The sequence below is a fragment of the Lytechinus pictus genome, chromosome 3 (assembly GCF_037042905.1).
Source record: "Lytechinus pictus isolate F3 Inbred chromosome 3, Lp3.0, whole genome shotgun sequence".
NCBI lineage: Eukaryota > Metazoa > Echinodermata > Echinoidea > Temnopleuroida > Toxopneustidae > Lytechinus > Lytechinus pictus.
In genome coordinates, this window is record NC_087247.1 from 47,191,783 (window position 1) to 47,212,187 (window position 20,405).

General features: G+C 35.6%; 1 protein-coding gene and 1 long non-coding RNA gene across 2 annotated transcripts; one reads left to right on the forward strand and one right to left on the reverse strand.

Moving 5' to 3' along the window:
- Nucleotides 1-853: 853 nt before the first annotated feature.
- LOC135153618 (uncharacterized) lies at nucleotides 854-9,734 on the forward strand. Its single transcript, XR_010293102.1, has 2 exons — nucleotides 854-974; nucleotides 6,859-9,734. It is a non-coding gene; the product is annotated as an uncharacterized LOC135153618 (long non-coding RNA).
- Nucleotides 9,735-10,184: 450 nt separating this feature from the next.
- Nucleotides 10,185-18,947, reverse strand: LOC135153617 (coiled-coil domain-containing protein 12-like; the record flags this gene model as incomplete). The annotated part of the gene is made up of 6 exons (XM_064097208.1): nucleotides 10,185-12,915; nucleotides 14,334-14,410; nucleotides 17,099-17,195; nucleotides 17,654-17,733; nucleotides 18,388-18,449; nucleotides 18,840-18,947. Coding segments are annotated over 6 exons (531 nt in total), but the record flags the coding sequence as incomplete, so codon positions are not given.
- Nucleotides 18,948-20,405: the final 1,458 nt, after the last annotated feature.

Genomic DNA, 20,405 nt, shown 5'->3' on the forward strand with positions numbered 1-20,405 from the left:
CGTGTTATAGTTTAAGCTGCAGTCTTCTTGAAGAGATGACAATTACCATTCCTGCAAAGGACATGGGCCTACAGCTCTTGGCTTTGTGTTATAATCTGGAATATGTTATAAATGTAAAATTCATCACAATATACGAAATGATATTCCCAAATCTAGTTCTATGACAACACACACGTTTATTTTATTTGTATAATTTATATACATGTATCGGAATCCCACCTCCCCTCGTCTCCCTTCGTACCTCTTTGGTACACCACTTGTTTAAGTTCAGGTGCTTTCACGAATATTACCAACAGAAGTGCATTCTGCATGCATTGACAAATTTTCGGTGCGGTCACAAAGATTACACACAGTATTGCCACCTCATGCTCAATGCATGACTAAGAATATTGTGATATACTTTTAACATACTAAACATCACCCAGCCCGCTGTTAAACAATGGTGTCAACGATGAACATGTGGTTTATGCTTAATGAATAGCCAACCTGCACATTTTTCATTTATGCATTTATCACATTGACTTGGCTGCAAAATTATGTAGTGATATAAGAGTATATTTTCAACCTAAATCAGCCAGGTAAGCGTTTTATTAACATTCTTGTCCGACATGTCGGATCTGACAACTTTCCTTGATTTTGATTGGCTGAGAAGCCCTGTTACTATGGTAATTGTCGGATAAACAGGACGGATAAAAACGTCCGACAAGTCGTTTATTCCCACCGGTCTATTTTTAATTAAGGTGGAAATATATTGTTTGTAAAAACGCCGTCTAAATAAAAAAAAAAACACTTCGATTCTCAATACAGGTTAGAAATATACGTATTTTACAAGTTCTTATTCGTTTTTTTATTGCAGATACTCGTCTACTTGTGGTAATAGGTTCATCGTCTCTTGGAGCTTGCATTCTTCTACCTATTTTAGCTCTCTTTATATTCATCATCTTTAAGAACAGAAAAAAGAAACCAGCAAACAGGTAAGCGTTGTTTCTTTTAATCTTAAGCTTCACTTTATAGGGCCAATGCACCCCTTTATTTGAACACGCATCAGACTTTTGGTTGGGGGTATACGGGTTACAATAAGTTTCAAAGTAAAAAAAAAATCTTGGTTTTGACTTGTTATATCGATGGCCGTTTGAATAAATTTGTAGTTTATTTGAGAAACTAGAATCTTCTTCATCATCTAACATGATTGCTCAGTAATAAGTTACTGAGTTTTAACATCGGTTGACAAAAGTAAGCTTCTCTATACATAATACCGGATTCTGATTAGCTTTAGACGCCATTTGTTCAACTGTTTTTTACTCTAACGAAAATCTCTTAATTTTAATTGAGCGGGGGCACGGGGACCTTAAAGCAACGTAATTATTCCTCAATCGAATATCGGAAGTGATTTAAAATTATTACACGACCGAAATCTCTCTTGTTTATACTCTTCTTTGCTTCCCCCCCCCCTTATTTTTGGTTATTTCTCAGTCATATTGACCCTTTCTCCACTATCTGAGCATATTTTGACCAATCATAATTATAGGGGTTCATCTTGTCCTGATTAGTCGTAAGATTGTTATCTTTACCAGATGTAAACATCTTAGAATCGTTAAAAGCTGAACATCAGTATAGAGCCAGTCAAATTAATATACTTCAAAAGTAAACTCCCTTTCGGCTCTCACCAGATTATCTCGACCAAGGCTTGCTCCTCATCACACGTGAAGAGTTGAATATTTCAAAGAGGAGACAGGGAGACGTGTTTCTCGCCTTCCCATCCTTGGTCACTTAGTAGCCAAGGCTAATGGCTTACTCCAACGTAGTAGTGAGATTTCTTGTCAAAATGGCGTCATGTTGGTTCCGCCATTTAAGGTGCATCTGTTGTCATTAATTCGGTAGGGAGTCGGTCATTACATCCCCCCATCTCTCTCTCTCTCTCTCTTTGTTATGATCGAACAAAAAATAATATCACATTTCATGTTTTATATGACTTTAGTTAGCAGTTTGGTGAAATAATCTGGTTCACTTCTCGTTCTTTATAATTGGTTTGATTTGGTTGGGGGTTAAGAGGTTCCCTTCACCATTTATAGCTGCAACTCTGCTCTGTCATGACCTCACACGCATTTCATATATCAGTCCCAGGCATCGACCTCTTATTTTTCGTTCTCCGACAGTTTTGTTAATGGTTAGTTTCGGACTCTCCGTGTTGAATAGGGTCTTGGGATGAGTCACTCGAGTGCAAAGGCAACTAAGCGTTCACTGAAAGAGAACATTGGGGAATAAAATTATACAGAAGATGAGGGGGTGGGTGGGTATGCTGGAGATGGGAAAGGAGTCAGGGAGATGGGTAATATTAAATGTGGAGGTAGAACCAGGGAAGTGATGTGGAAAAAGAGAAAAGAGTGGGGGTATATAGGTAGATGTGCGTGTATGTTTAGGTCGGTGTATGTTTATGGGCGAGATGCACGTTTCTCCTTGATGATCAAATGGATTTGTTTTTCAATGAGAAGTGGGGGTGCGCCATTGTCATTCGTTGGGGGGGGGGTAAGACTATTTAAAGATGGCGTAATTTTGTTTCTAATTTGAATAAGAGGAGTTTTATAAAGTTAAATGAAGTTAAATCAATGATATGCTCTTCTTTCTTCATTTCCCTTCATATTTTCTTTGTTTTCTTCCTTATTATTATTATATTTTCACTACTACTAAAATCATAGGGGTGCGGTCGCTCCCCTCCCCCCGTGTGACCTCGCCTCTATGTTAGTCCTTGGAGATAGCAATTGCTAACGGGAAAGGAAGGGTGAGAAGTAAGAGAGAGGGGCGTGGAAGAAGAGATGATGAAATGGAGTGTGTTTCTCAAAGTGAGAAAGAATGAAAGTAGAGATAAATAGGATGATAGGAGTATACGCGGGTAAATAATGAGATTGTTTTAATAATGTAAGATTGTGAAATTTGAGGAGATAAATGAATTAGATTTCCGAATTCTAGTAGAAGAGTCATGGACAATAGGGACTTGGTAATGGAGACACGAATAATATAGGGGCGTTCATGGTGTTAAAAGAAATGAAATCAAATGTACATCATTTTGAAGATTAATATAAGTATGTTGATTTGCACAGCTGAAACAAAAATCCAGATGTGCACAGGCAGACAAACAACAAATTATCCAAGATTGAGTAAGAAAGCATTCTCGGAAGAGATCTAATTCTGTCTGTACACAAGGCTCACGGGATGAAGATGGATGGAATTTGGGGTACAAGACAACGGAAGATGAAAGGAGATAGAGGGAGGGATCAATAGTGCATGATACCAGCCATATTATAGATGTCGAGTTTAGGATGGTGGAGATTGTATGCCGTGACGAAAAAACGGAGCATGATAAAATGCGAAGTCAAGCGAGAGAGAATATGCACAGTCAAAATCCTTAAAAGAAACAGATAAAGAGGGAGAGAGAACGGGGGGGGGGGGCAAAAAGGGTTGGGGAAAGTCAGGAGAGAGGGTGAGATGTTTCTTCATAGAAGAACTTAAGGACTGTAAAGGGGGAAGCTGTCGAAGCAATTGCATTCTGAGTATTAGCATGAACAGTCTTCAATCTAAGGAAGAAAAAAAAACGCCTGCTAAATCGACTTGAAGAACGTCATCGTATAAAAACATACGACACGAAACTTTCACCGATATACACTTACGAGATGTTCATGTCATCCTCTTGACATACTTAAAGACCACCTTGAAATATTCAATTCTTTTTATCACGTTTGGTTTGAACCACATTTTCCCCTCAATTATATATATTCCACCCTTCTATCTCTTGTAAACATATATATTTCACCATACTCGTTTCAAAAAAAGATTTATGATATACTTATCAATATCAATAAAAGATACTTTTATCAGAAATTTATATGAATCACATTTATTCATCGTGTATTTCAGAGGATTAGATCAGAATCATTGGTTGCAAAATAAAATTGATATGACTCTTATCTACTTCATAACAATGATTTACATTTTTTCCTGTGGTCCAATCACTCTTATCCTCAATTCTAATTTCAACATTCTAGTGGATTTTAGTCGGTAATAATTTAATTGAACGTCCATGTTTTCTACAAGTTGGGAAGTATAATTCATTTTCAATCATTTTGCGTCGGAATTCTGAACTTGTTTTGCAAGAAGAGAATTATGATCAACAAAGACGACCTCCATATTTTCCATATGGGGCAGCTGGAAACTCAATTTTATATTCAACCCTTTTCCCGGTCATCATTTCTCTTCCTATATTAAGTGTCTGTCTTCTGTATCATATTGTCTCTTATTTTAATCATCATCTTCTCAAACTTTCTCATGATGTCCTCCCGTCTAAAAAAGAAATTAATTCGCATGCGCAATTGACCCCCCCCCAAAAAAAAAAAAAAAAAAAAAAAAAAAACGAAGAATATTTTACTTTGCCGTCCGATTACATTGTACATTTGATAATGGAAGCTGAAAACTCTAGGGTAGTGCGAATATCAAATTTGACAGAAATGTGGTTTCGCTGGAATAACATGACACAAAAAAGGGAGACACGCAGAAATAACTATCAGGGACTACATAGTAGACCCTCTTGGATGTTACCCATAGGCGGCGGAAGCGGGGGGACGCCTGTCTCCCCTAAATTTGAGGTGGGGGGACGATCCCCCCTAAATGTTTTGTTGATAACCTTTTTTTTTTGCTTGCTTGTCGAAACCCCCCCCCCCTAAAATGTTGGTTGAGGTTGATAACCTTTTTTTTGCTTGTCAAAAAAATTTGGTTAATCCCCCCTAAAATTAAGGTTGATAACATTTTTTTTTTTTTCAGGTGGACCCCTATATTTGTTGACTTCCGCCGCCAATTATGTTACCAACATGTTCAGTCTTGTTTCCTTATTCATTTTCTTTAATATTCACGTGTGACGAACGTACCTTTAATTTTAAACTAGTGACTATTAAAAAATATGCACAAGGAGTATGAAAACACACAAAATGCCTTCCAATTTCAACAGTATCATTATCATAGTAGCACCTAACAGTCCCTTTAAAACCAATTCATCAACAGCCATATGACCATACATCTAGTCAGACTGTATATTCGCCAATACACAACAGTTGGCGTAAATCTGTAAAGTAGCCATAATTCTGACATCCATATGCCCTGGAGGATGCAAATTCTACTCGGACGGACTCTTGTGGAACACATTTGTGAAATTTGAACACATATTTGAATAATTCATTCACAGTTATGGAAGATGACTGAATCCTTATATCAAAATGACAAAATTGTGCTAAACAGCAGCTGTAAATACGAGCTATCTTGTTTTGGACTTTGAGGGTAATAAAATGGAGAGTAGACATACTGATTCGAGCGGATCAAGATGTAGACAGGTTATAAATTGCTTTATCGAAAATATTGGCCTCTATATTTCATATACGTAAGGATACAAATAAATAAAAGTAATGACTCATACAAGATGCCCCTCACTATGGCCCCTTTTGAATATATACGAGTGTCTTCTTTAAATTGTGTTTTCTTTGGAAATCAGGACTGCGGGGTGAGTCACCGATTTAATTAGTGAATCTGATATTAGTCGAACTGCAAAATTTGACACATTTTAATGAACACTTTTGCCATTGGTATGTCCTATCACTAATATTAAATCTGTCCTAGAAGTGCATACGATTGTTCATTGACAAAAATGATGAAAAACTTACGTAACAATTTAAGACTGAGAACATGGATGTTTCAAGGTGTTCATACCAAATCATCAGTCTCAAATTAGACAGCGCATGATAGAAAGCCATTGGTATCGATGCACATTGTTGCCATGAAGTTATCGATTACTTTTTTTCTTCAACTTGTAACGATACAAGTTGAGCCATTCGTTTATTTGCTGTATTTACCCATAGACGTTATAAGTCCATGATTTACCGTAAAATATCAAACGAAAAATGGATACCATGAATTTGTTATTAATAGATGAAATTACAATAATGGACATCTGCCAAAAATTGCAAAAGTTAATGCGTAACCAAGTATCTTTTTCAAGCAGTGATCTGTTCATTAATGACATAGTATGAAAAAGGTTAAAATGTGAGGATAATGGGACCGAAAATATTATTAGAAATAAATGACAATAATGGAGTTTTGCCAAAGCATCCAAGGGTAAATTAGTATCAAAAACATAAATCTGCATTAACAGGTGGACAAAGGTTATAATTTTAAGCTGATAACAGGGAAACACAGCTGTACCTTATGATTTTCAAGTACATGTAGAAGCGTAGAAAAAAAGAAAAGGGCTAATTGATAGTATTGCAAGTGAGAGAAAAAAAGAATGAAGTCACCTTCTTACAATACATTGCCCCCTAAGTGGCAACGTCCGTCCTGTGTTTACATTGGTATTGGTATTGGTATTTATTTTCCATATCACAATGTTAAAAAAACAATACAAGGTAAATGTATGTACATAATAAAATCAAAAGTGACTAGTATCTTTCCTTTTCTGTACTATCAGATTTTTAAAACCAATTTATAGGCGCGGGATAAACAATATCTGAGAGTTTTGTAAACAAAATGCTTGGTTGTTAAAGTGTATAAAGGGTGATATGAGCTCTGCACATCATATGACTTTAAATGACTGAATATATGACGTCATTCTTTTCCTCATTGGCTTGGTGGCCAATACATTGTTATTGGCACCAATTTCATAAACATTTTGCCCAGTACAAATCTCACTGCGTTACTTCTTAGTTTGATATTAATATATATGTAATAACGATGTGATGAATTTTTGTTGAAATATTTTTTATGAACAAAAAATATTAATTTTCATTACAATATCATTAAATATCATTATTTGATTTACTTCAGAGACATCGATGTGATTCCAGTGACACATGAAGAAGGTTCAACCCAAGGTACACCAATCCCAGGAGAGCTCATGAGACCAGGAGGAGGCAATAACAACCCAACTCTAACAGAATCACAAGACAGGGGTATTGACGGATCGACCAACTCATCCTCGACGAATGGCGTCGCAACAAACACTGTCGTGACTTTAACAGATCAGAATTTAAAAGGGGATCCTGTATGACCCATGTTGTTTATTCTGTACATGGTGAATCATTATAATGAGCTTTAAAATCAAGCAATGAGCAGTTTATTTGTGAGATATGCAAGTGTGCTGAAAAACAAGCGAGCAATGAGAGAAGATTCGTTAAGATGGCATAACAGTATCGATGCTCTGCTCGACTGGCCATGCAGTTCTGCTCAAGATAGTTGGACGACGGTTCTTGTCATTGACCGTAAGAACATCATCGGCTGAGATGCTGAAATAGCAGGATCATCAAAACAAATGTATTAATAAATAAGGATTGGATTATCAATGGCTCTTGAAATAATTAACGGAACACGATGACTTTGTACCCGAACTTCTCTAGCAACCACCAGGACTGGAAATCTAAGAGTGGCATATTTCCAGAAGAGAAAATGGATGGGCAAAATAATTACCCAAGACATGATTGCTGATATTTCCAAAGATTTTGATTATGATGAAGAAGAGTCTAAAATTTGATTAGAATGAAAGAGACATAGACCTGCAGTAAGTAGGTACATCTCTCATGCAAACAAGGAAACGTCGGAGTTCGACAGAAAATTGATAGCTTTATGAAAATGTGTTTTTGAGAGGCGTCGCTACTGATGACGCTACATTTTGAAAAATGCCAAGATGTATATCGTGACTGTATGGTAAAAACTAGAACGTTGTGCCCTTCTTTGTTTTGAATTATTCATGTCTGTCAATCGGCAGACAGACACCGTGTTCCTGAAAATTGGGGCTATCAAATCAGAACTGATCATAACTATTTCATAAAACGTTACATTTCACCAGTCATTAGCAACACGATGCGAGTCATGTCATGAAAATATATACGACAATATCGTTGTTCACGGTGATGTTTGATGAATTTGAGTGCCCTAAATTTGTTCCACTTTCTCCTTGCACATGAATAAGTGTGCGTGGAAGTGATTAATTATGCAATAGTGTAGTGTAATAGATGAGGGTAGATGGGTTCAAATTTCTCTACCTAATATGTGATCGAAAATTTATGACCTTGTATCGTGCGATTGACAGATGAGAATATCGCCAGCTGTTAGACAACAAAGGTAAGGGAATGATTTGCGAGAGTTTGGGTAAGGGGAAGAGGAAGGGAAAGAAAGTTGAGATTGAAGGATTGAAATGGCGAGGAGGAGATTAAATATAAAATGGGGGAATGAGATGAGGTTGGGAGGGGGTAGGCATAGGATGAGAGTTGGGCGGGGAGAGAAAGTGGGTGTGAGAGATGAGAGAGAGAAAGAGAGAGAGGGGGAGTATGGTTAAGGTTAAATCGAAGAGGATGTGTAAAACTGTTAACAGGGGTCTGTATGACCAAAAAAGAATTAAAAAATGCAGTGAATAAACAGGGTATAGACCAACGAATATATATATTATGGATTGGAATTAATTTATATTTATATGAAGAAAAATCTAAATATATATATGAAAATATTAGCATTAGAATAGTATGGTTATACAGAACAATTTTTCAATAAGTAAGGGCCATAGGCATGCCAAAGGAAAGAATAATACAGAGCGTGCAATAAATAAGTCTACCGTATACCATTCGTGTAAACCATTTTCAGCGGTGCTATATTTGTTCTTTTAATTCTGCCTCCCTGTTCATCACACGTATGGCATTGTATTTTACAAAAGAGCAGCTGAATATATATAAATGTCAAATATGCAGCCACTGGTATACCGTGTAAGAATTCTAGAAACACTGACTAGACAGGGTGGGTGTGTTAGAGTAGTAGAATCCAGATATGCATCTGTCTTTTTGTCTGTTGGGAATATTCGATCGTTACAACTCTAATGAAGAGAGTAACTTTACAGTGAATTAAAATTAATGAAACGGGATTGCGCATATACCGGGAAAGCTGGGGCATCTTGAAGCCCCTTTAAAATAAAGGGCATAAGGCAATATTGATACCTAAATTAAGAATTTATGGCATGATCACAGATAGATCTACCTTTCAGCATTCAACTTTAAACTCAGTATTGAAAATATTTACGATAACTTACAGGATGAATCGTCGAGACTCGAGTAACAAATAACCATTGTTATAATTACAGATTATTGTTGTTTATATTTATTTTGTGGATCTTTCCTGTATTAAACATTGTTTGTTCCAAATTTATATTGTGTATGAAACTTGAAATGAGAGGTGATGCAATCAGCATCCAAGCTGGGTATTTTGCCCCTCTTGAGAGTTTTTTTTTTCAGTCTTTGTACAGGAAATTAGGGCAGACTGTGTTTAATGATCAACTTAAAATGTTGGGGTATCACAGGTCGTTCTTATTCATCTTCCTCACCCCCAAACACTCCATCCCTCTCTTTCATTCTCTCTCCCTCCATCCACTCTCCCTCTCTTTTCTCTCCATCTCTCCTTATCCTTCCATCACATTGTCTGAATCTTGCACGACTGTCAATCTTAATTTCTTGTCGGATTTCAGCTCATCTTGCTCTATTATACTGTATAGATAAATATTCGAACTGAGTGAATACTGTTGTAACAATAATCGGGTATTGAAGAGTACCTATCAACTGACACACGTTTCATTGCATTATGATTTCTTAAGCTTGGAAAATGATATGTAAAATTTGCTTTCAAAGAAGTATAATTATATGTCAGTAATTGATCATTAAAAATGGCGAAAAAATGGTTTAGCTTCGTGTGATCATTTTCTTTAGAGAAAGATGGGTTTAGCCGAGTGCCAGATATATACAATGCGCGAGTGGGGGTAGTAAAGAGAGGGGGAGAAGGGATGGGGGAAAATAGAGCAAATTGTGGTAGTGTATATTAGGGTAAGTTCTATCATTTTTTTTATACTAAAACTTGTTAAAAAAAACCTTGGCATAGTGCATGATGGTTCAAACTATTATTCAAATATCATGTTCATACTTTTGAAAAAGTTTATTTTAGTGGCTACACTGATTATCAAGTTGTCAAATGATGTCACAACTTAATTTTAACTATCATTGCAATGTTGAGTCAGACAATAACAATATTCAGTTTTGTTATTCATAAGTTTGAATACATGTTTTGTTTGAACCATTACATCACCGTTATGTAAAGCAAAAAGGTACTCGTACCAATGATTGAAAGTCTAAAAAGTTAGCATAAAAATATGTACATTTATTCATCAACGAAACACACATTCATAAACCAGCTGAGTTTTGAGAAATCCCAAGCAACTGCATTCCTTTAACACTACAATATTATTATGGAAACTTTGCCATTCAAAGGTAAGTATAATGACAACAATTCATAACAGACAATCAAGGACTCTATGAGAGTTACCACTAAATGGTCAAGTTTGTGTAATAGCAACTTCTATGCGATAAGGCCCTTATTAAATTTAATAGCCATGTGATGTCAGATACATGTATTAGACCAATCATACCTGGCTATTCAATAAAATCAACAGTGATTGACATGACTCTACAAATAGCGATACACTTTCATACAAACTACATTTAAAATGTAAATGGTATATTGTCATGCATGGTTCATCCTACATTGCAATATCATATATATATGTAAAAATGGAAATGGTAGTGATTTTTAACCTGATCGCTAAGAAAGCATGAATGCTCGTAAGCAAGCAAGCAACCAAAGGACCAATGGCGCAAGGACAGGTCCTCTCCACACTCAATTTTTATTCTAAATGATGAGATACAATTATCAATGACTAGTTTGGTTGAATGAAATATTTTAAATCTAGGTAGTTCACATAAAAGCATTTTATCTGTTTATATTAGGGCAATTCCATAAAATATGTACGTCTGACCCCCTAATATGTGGGAATTTCATGAAATCTTCTTTCTTTGATTTCTTGTTCTTTTGATTGTCTGTAGTGTTCTCAAAGGACCATGACTTGGTCAGTTTATGAAAAAATGAGAAAAATGGGGGTCGGAAGTACAAAAAGATTGATAATTTCATGGCATTGCCCATTATGTAACATGGCCTGTGTGTGTTAAAAACTCTACCACAATATATGTATGTGTGGGAGACCACATGGTCTTGGACTTGCACACCTCTAAGCGCACAGTAAATGAACCATGAAGGAATTTTTAATCATTAATGACCAGGTCTGATATGAGGTTTCCATTAACAGGGAATTTTAATTGGATGCGAACGTATCTGCTCCTTAGACGGAGACTGATCTAGGTCACTACTTAATTACACAACAGCCTATTAACCACTTAATGAGGTTGATCAGGGAAGAGTGTGGGAGACATGAAGTGATAGCTTTAAATGAAGAAGAGGATCACCAGGAATATCAATATAGAAATCAATCAAGAATTTAAATACAGTTACAGTATTGGAACTCTTGAATAGTTTAGAATAATGTTGAAATAGGTGGTGCTAATACATACAGAATACAAAGTGATTTCATATATGACTTTTATAGAAAAGTAATTGAAATTGTAATTGACAAAAGTAATTGGTCATTGTAATTGAATAAAAAAGTAATTTAATTGAAAAGTAATTGGAATTGAACATTTCTTCAATTATTTAACTGTAATTGAAGAAATTAATTGAGCCCAACCCTGATGTAGAGCAATCAATAAGATCCCCATCCACCCCACCCCTGGGGAATATCATAGTCACATTTTAAGATAATTAATATGATTGCTATGAATTATGTTTTATACTGAAATCATCAATACTGAAAGACTGTGTTTGATAGTCACATACAACATGTTCTAATATGTTAACACATCACATGATTGCTTGAAGAGAACATATGCTGTTTACTTGGTGTTGTGAATGATATTCACAATCAAGGGCCCTCCAAGTCACAGCTGGACTTTGCATCCTGACAGCAAGTACGTCATGAAGCTTCATTCAAGTGTCAAACATTAATGATAACACCAAACCACATGTATGTAAAAAGTCAGATATCTGGATTGTGGAGAGTACAGAATTAAATGTTTCCATACTGTTTTCCATCAAGTTATGGGGCACCCATCCCGTAATGGAACATCCATTTCTATTTTATCTGTTAAAACAAAACATTTGGATGGTTGCTAATCCTCTACACTTGAGTACAAAACTCACTTATGAACGTTACTCTTATGCCTTTCATACCAGATATTGTGGTATTTGAAATAAGGTTACTTTGTTTCCACATGCTCCAATCGTATAGAACATACTGATTGCCATTTTGAATATTCTATATTCTCTGAATTAATGTATAAAGGAAGGATTCATTCACAAACATAATAAATATCGCCATCTGATTTGGTCATTCTTGAAGTTCTAAGTTCCATAAACTAAGGTGGTATGGTCATATTTCCATATCAGGTGGTCCTTTTTAAAGGAACCATGAGATGGAGTCACAAATAGTGTAGACAGCCCAAGAAATGGGAACATAACATAAATGAGTGGACAGGAACGAAGTTTGCAAAATCACTCAAAGAGGCAGAGGACTGAAATTGATAGAAAAAAGGGGTGTCTGAAGCTTCAGTGGCTCTTCTATATCAAGATGGCATGAGATAGGTGTATGTGTAGGAAGTTCCGTTGCTAGCAACTTCTCTGCTGCTTACAGATCAGATTAATCAGTTTGGAAATTTGAAGAAATCTTCCTTGCGGTTGGAATTTCATTCAGAGTATGGGGTAGCCATCTCCTTTCAACTGGTCTCTGTATGTGCTGTAATAGCTGATACAAAGTCATTATCATCAGAATTAAGTTACGCAAAATTTGTTTCAAAATGTACTAATCTGAATCAGAGTCATAGGTTGCTTTCTCCTTTTCACTGACTTCTGAATGCGCTGTTAGGGCTGATACAATGTCATTCTCTTCAGAGTTCTGTAACCTCTCTCCTGGATGCAAGATTGATATGAGAAAAAAGACACTTAATTACAAGGTGTGACCAATTGAACATGACAACATATAATGATTCTATTTTAGCTATGAATCTTCACCACCTATTCATTTAATACTGGTTAGTGAACAAGGGCTACACTTTATCAACAATAAATAATGATTTGATTTTTGTTAGAATCAAAGTTTAGTCAAGTCTGCATAAATCAACCTTCTGCAAATTGAATAATTGCTTATTAAGTGGAAGCAAATTTTCAGTCCAGATTTTTCAAAGCATGAGTTCTTGACCTTTTCTTAGACATATTTCACCCGCCAAGTGAAATAGATTTAACTTTGGCAAACTCTCCTGTATTATGTTACTTTACATATGAATTTGAGGGTTTACTACATCATTCTCTTGTAATTGTGCAAAATACTAATTTTCAACAAACGTCTATTAGTTTCTTTTCTTTGCAAGTGCATGTTCAATGTTATGACAATATTGCCCATTAAATGACCTTCCACATATTTTCCTTTCTCTACAAATCAACTGCCCAATGTAGTGAAGAGATAACATGGATTATGGAAGATCTGGGGCCAAAGTAACACAAAACTTAGCAATGATCGTAGAACATTTTTCTACGATTGATTTCATTGACTACAATGTGCAATCAATTGTGAAAATCAAGCATACGATCAATCGCCAACCTTTGTGTTACGGGACCCTGGAGTGAGATAAACCATTCAGGGAGAAAGTCATCAGGAAGCTTACATCCTTCAATTAAAGCTTCATTGAATTTCTAATTTCCTATCCTTTAATATCATAAATCCAATATTTTATAATCAGCTTTCCTGTTTACACCAAAGTCAAGTGAATAGTAAGAGTTTATCTGTCATTAACTAATCATTTTAGGAGCATTTCAACAATGGTGTATCTAAGGAGGGACAAAGGAGTCCTGAATGCTACTTTTTGGAGGAGCAAAATGATAAAAATAATCGTTTAAATAATAAGAAAATAAAGGGAAGAAAAAAAAGAGTATAAGTTGACAGTTTAGCTTGCTGAACTAAAGAACCAAATAGCGCAAAAAGTTTTAAGTAGGTGATTTTAGCCCTATTGTCAGATGTTGCCCCGCCCCAATCTTATTGCATGTCCCTGCCCCTGATGCAATTTTTCTTAAATACAACACTGACTTTCTATGGCATACAAATAAAAAATTATCATTTTAAAAATATGCTACCTGCTACCTTTGAGTATCATTTAAAAAATCTGAACCAGCACCAATGCATGTGCATCATGGTTGAAAACATAAATCAAACTTGTCAAACACCCATTCATGACCTTCCCAGGCCCCCCCCCCCAAACAAAAAAGGTTCAAATAATGTCAAAGAACACAAATGTTTATCAAAATGAGCAAGTGAAAAATCTGGCAAAACTTACTTATCAGTTCTGCAATAGCTCTTTGCGTTCTCCTTTCTAACTTTTCAAGTTTCTTTGCCACATCTCTCTTCAGATCCCTGCACAAGTAAAGAATAAAAAAGAGGTTTACTTGTTACTATAGTGTAGAATGTATGCCATATGGTTGTGTCTTCATTAAAGGTCAAGTCCACCCCAGGAAAATGCTGACTTGAATAAACAGAGAAAAATCAAACTAGCATAGTGCTGAAAATTTCATCAAAATGGGATGTAAAATAAGAAAGTTATGACATTTTAAAGTTTCGCTTATTTTTCACAAAACAGTGATATGCATAAGTAGGTGAATCTGTCGATGATGTCCATCACTCACTATTTCTTTTGTTTTTTATTGTTTGAATTATACAATATTTCATTTTTTATAGATCTGACAATAAGGACCAACTTGACTGAAGCATATAGTATTAATCAATGCTAATTCCACATGTTCAGGGAGGAATTAATTTTTGTATCACTTGACAATGAGGAGAAAATTAGAATATTTCATATTTCACATAATAAAATACAAAAGAAATAGTGAGTGGATGACGTCATAGTCTCCTCATTTGCATACCAGCCAGAATGTGCATATAAGTGTTTTGTGAAATTAAGCGAAACTTTAAAATGTCATAACTTTCTTATTTTACATCCGATTTTGGTGAAATTTTCAGTGTTGTGCTTGTTGAATTTTTCTCTTTTTATTCAAATCAACTTTTTGTTGGGGCAGACTTTAATATGTGTTTACAATCTGGAACTCACAATATCTTACTTTTTGTTCGCAGTGGCAGGAGTTATTAATGTATCTCCCACATACTGCAATTGTCAAAAGGACATCATATTTAGAATAAATAACCTTCTGTATGAACAGAAAGGTACTAAAGTAAATACAGGAAATATGATTTTTTTTAATACATGTACTCCATATCGTCCTGATTTAATTGGAAATTCTTGAAATGAAATTAATGCACAAACTATTTGTGTTTATATAATTCAGCACCATAGAAAACAGTCAGAAAAGAATATCTCAGGATCAAACTCAGTGTGCTTCATTAAAATTTATATGACAATGAGTAACCTAGATAGATCCTTGTTATTTGATTGGTTGTTTGATGTCAATCATTCAGCCCATTATACGATGACGCCATCATCCGTGCAATTTTGGGTCCATTCATCGTGCAATTTTTAATCCATATGATTTTTCCATAGTATGTGCGTGTCAAGAGCACTGGCAGTACACATACATGTAGAACACTTGTGTTTACAGTGCGTGTGTTATGTATGTGACAATCAACAGACTGTGTTCACAATTAATGCACTTTGGCATTCAAGTTTATAAGTGCAATTTATTTATTCGAAACTATAAATGCTAAATGACAATGATCTATTTTTAGGTATCATATAAAACAAACAAGTTAAGCGGCCTCTGGCAGTCTCGCCTGCATTACGCAATACAATATAGCAACAGTGCTGACTTTGAAAACTACTATAAAATAAGTATTCACTAAAAAAAAACATTCATATAATGATATAATACTATGTTCATTGACCCTAAATGACATTTGACCCTGATCATGTGACCCAAGACTTGTGATACTTGATTACCCCTATGTCCATATTTCATTAACTACATCCATAAACTTTCAAAGTTATGATGGCAATTCAACAATTACCACCAACATGGCCAAAGTTCATTGACCTTAAATGACCTTTGACTTTGGTCATGTGACCTGAAACCTGCACATGATGTTCAGTGATACTTCTTTATTCTTTTGTCCAAGTTTTTAAGAACTAGATCCATAAACTTTTAAAGTTATATAAATGGTAATTCAACAAATACCCCCAACTTGGCCAAAGTTCATTGACCCTAAATGACATTTGACCTTGGTCATGTGACCTGAAACTCAGGCAGGATATTCAGTAATACCTTCATTACCTGTATGTTCAACTTTCATGAACTAGGTTCATATTCTTTCTAAGTTATGATGACATTTTAAAAACTTAACCTTCAGTTAAGATTTGATGTTGATGCTGCCACCGGAAAAGCGACGCCTATAGTTTCACTCTACTATGCAGGTGAGACAAAAAGGAATGATCTTTTCATTTGTACAATAGACAGAATACTTCATTCGGTGAAAGATGAAATGAATGATCAATTATAATAATAATAATAATAATATAGGTATATTTACCCAGGGTAGCCACTTCAGTTTCGAAAACTGTTCAACCAGTTGGCCCTGCTATTATTATTACCCAGGCGTTAGCTGAGCTGTCTAGGCGCTCAAGCATTCAAGGAATTTCTTCCTACCGGGTACCCATTCACCTCACCTGGGTTGAGTGCAGCACAATGTGGATGAGTTTCTTGCTGAAGGAAATTACACCATGGCTGGGATTCGAACCCACAACCCTCTGTTCCAAAGTCAGAAGACTAATCCACTGGGCCACAACGCTCCATTCAACTCAGCTACACCTTGGTGAATGGATCATTTCATCTTTCACCTCGTGAAGTATTCTGTCCATTGCATTCATGAACATTTAATATTTGTACACTCTCTAAGGATTCAATGTCAATGACTCCAAAGGAGAATAACTGTCAAAGTAGAATCTCTAGGGACAACAAATGTTGCTTTGACAATTTTAAAATCAGTTTTGTCTTAATAGGAGATGATTCAACTTTATAAAGTTGACTTTAGTAGACTACAAAGTATGACAAATTGTCTAGTGAATTTTACAGTAAGTGATGCTGAAGATCTTACCAGTCAGGTTTCCTGGGTGCAAGGTTTGTAATGTCCACTTCTTCTACAACCGGTTCAGCCACTGCAGCTTTTAGTTGGTCCTGTACCTGCTCCTCAACTAGTAATACAAAAAAAAAAAGTTTCATGTAAGCATCAAATGTCATCAAAATACACAAGGCATAAGTTCACACTAAATCAAAATGGTTAACATTTTAAACAAATAGGTACTGCCAAAACAAGCATCCTATTTCAAGTGAGTTTTCAATAAATAACTAACTTCTTGTTGTAATGTAATGAGGTGTTTTGCTAAAAACTACTTACACTCACAAGTTCTTTGTCACAAGCATGTGTACTTGACAATGCATCAGATAAATAATAAAGGGTGACTACATGGGTGGAGCAAGGCAAAGCCTTGTAGTTGTATATATTTCTAGATGATTGAATAATTTCAATCACAGAAGACTGATATAATTGGCTCAAGACCATAGTATTGGAGAGATACATTATGCAGAATATAATTGAGTTTATCTTTTGGTGACAAATACAAAGGTATGTTTCAATGCTACTGTATTCTACCTTTTGGCACTTCTGTTTGGGGAACTAAATGCTCCTGCAAGCTCTCATCTTCAGGTTTATAGTTCTTAAAGGCAGGTTTCCTGTGACAGAAATACAGAGAAAATAATAAACTTGACGGCCTCACTAGTACAAGCCATTGATATTGAACACCTTAACTACAACCAAATCATCAGCTTAACAGAATATATTCTGATTTCAACTATTTTTTTTTCACATTTCAAGAACTTTAATAAGATTTTTAAAGATCACTTTCACTTTATATTAAAGCTCATTCTTGTTTAAAAATAAACTGAGTTATCAATCATTTGATCAAACAGTGAACATTTACACTGGACTCAGTCACGAATCTAGCCAGTATTTATAGGTATATGAAAGGGGTAAATGCTGTTGCAATGGCATAACAGGTTGATCAAGGGTGGGGTGCGATGGGTGCTTGAAATTGATCCCCTTTTCCTGGTTTCTATAACATTATCTGTTCTGGTTTTCTAATGGATTTCCTCCTCACCATAATGTGCACATCTCCATGCACAAACCAACCTTGACCAGCCGACTTGGAAATACTGCATCAGAAGTAAGGGGTCAAATGACTTTTCAGCTTTTCGTTTATTTGGTCAAATGACATCTTTTCAGCTTTTTGTTTACTAATATTTGGTCAAGATTGCACATTGCGCATTAGTTCAACACCTGTAATAACTCTGTTGGTCTGCTAGAAGTGTTGTAGATAATAGACTCACTTTATTTCATCTTCACCAGAGTCATCTGCTTTCCTCTTGAGACTGTCTTCATTATCTTCACCCTTCAAAAGAAGAAAAAATAAATTAATATTTAGCCAAACTAAAAAAATGTAGAGGACAAATTCAAAAATAAAGGGGGGGGGGGTAATGCTAATGAAAAACAAGGACAAATTCACGGCTACAGTAGCTATAGTTGCCACGCAGTCAGACAGAATCATTGACAGAATCATTATGTGATTTAAGGAATTTCAAAGGTATCATAATCTCAAAATTCTATGCCGATTGGCAAATGCTAGTTTAGCTAAAAAAGGTCTTTAAAAGTGTGAGCTTATTTCCTGAACAATAGTTTTGCAAAGTTCTAGAATCTAGAAAAAAAATTCATGCAGACAAAAGATATTTATATCAGATGCAGGTTAAAATGCCATAATCAATTGGTTTCACATTTTACTTACAAGTTTGAAAACATCTGCTTGCAAAATAGCGATTTCTTGAAGCTTGTAGAGAAGTTCAGATTTTCTAAAAACAGATGCCAATAAAATGTTGACAAAATCTACCAATGTTTAGCCAATATTTTCATATTGCTAATTTATGCAGATTTTATCTTTAAGAATGTTACTATACTGGGCAATTTCGGGTCGCTTTTTCTGTTGGTGGTATCAGTTTTTCAAGATATTGTTAATGTTAGATACTGATATATGCAAAATTGCGCAAAAATATGTTCATGACTCTTGTGCAAAAGGTTACACAAAAAAAGATGGTTATTCCTAAGAGACCAAGTAAACAAAAAGCAAGAGAAAAGAAAAGGGGACCAGTAATAAAGTAGTATTGGCATTATCGTGAATTGGGAACCACCGTTCAATTAGTAAAGCAGCACTTTATTCAGTCACACGCACAGTTCCCTACTTCCACTCCTAGTACCAATGACATCAATACATGACAATATTGACCTCATAGGCGGGAATAGTACATACATCGGTTGGTACATTTCTAGAAAGTCGGCACCAGCGGTAACTAAAATATGCACCCAATGATTGGGAAAAGGCTTGTCGCGGGGTAGATCTAGATATCACATTCACAAGTCATATCTAAGGTAAAAATTTTTGAATGAATATCTGTAGATTTGTACAATGGTGCTTGAAAGTCTGACTACACTGGCAGCTTTTTTCAACCTTGAGGTCCCATTGTCCCCGAGAGTCACTAAAGTGTCCTATATCCAACTCCATCACAAACAGTTTCCTACAAAGGATCAAGGGTTCGAAATGGGGGCAAGTGCGCCGCTATTGTCTGGACGCGACCATGTGAACGTTAGCAACCGACGATATCATGTACAATATACATTTGGTGTTGAAATACGATCGTCGTGCAATTCGGCTTTTTGTTTTCATCTCGTAAACATAGATCGTCAAATTACTTTGCTTCTTTATTATGGGTGACAGGGTCCTGGATGGGGAAAAATGTATTATCTTAACTTGCAGTGATGCTTGAAGATATCATGAAGACAAGGGCAATTTTGTTTCATTTTAGTGCACTGTGTGTTTTTTAGCTTTGCGACTGTGGCTTTGCAAAGTGCGCTTGTATGCATGGACTGCGGACACTCGCACTAACTCTCAGCCTAGGGACAGTAAGTCCGATCAGCGAGGTGGAGGAAAGTCACAGACTGAAAAATAAGCTAAGGATGATCAATAAAAACATAAACTTTGCAGTAGGTTTGATTACTTTATTCTAGTTATATATTTTACAGATGATATGTATCAATCGATTGTCAAGAAATCATGTTTTATAATAGACCTTATCGCAAATAGATTCACGCAAAGGATCATGGGATCGAAAAGGGAGCAATAGCGCCGCTATTGGCCGGATGCGACCATGCGAACGCAACAGCCGACAATAAAGTGTACGATTTCCATAGTGTATCAAAATACGATAGACGTCCACAGCCAACTTTTTGCTTTCTTCAAGTAAACGGCTCGTCATATTTGAATCAGAAACTAACATCACTTTTCTTCTTAATTATGGGT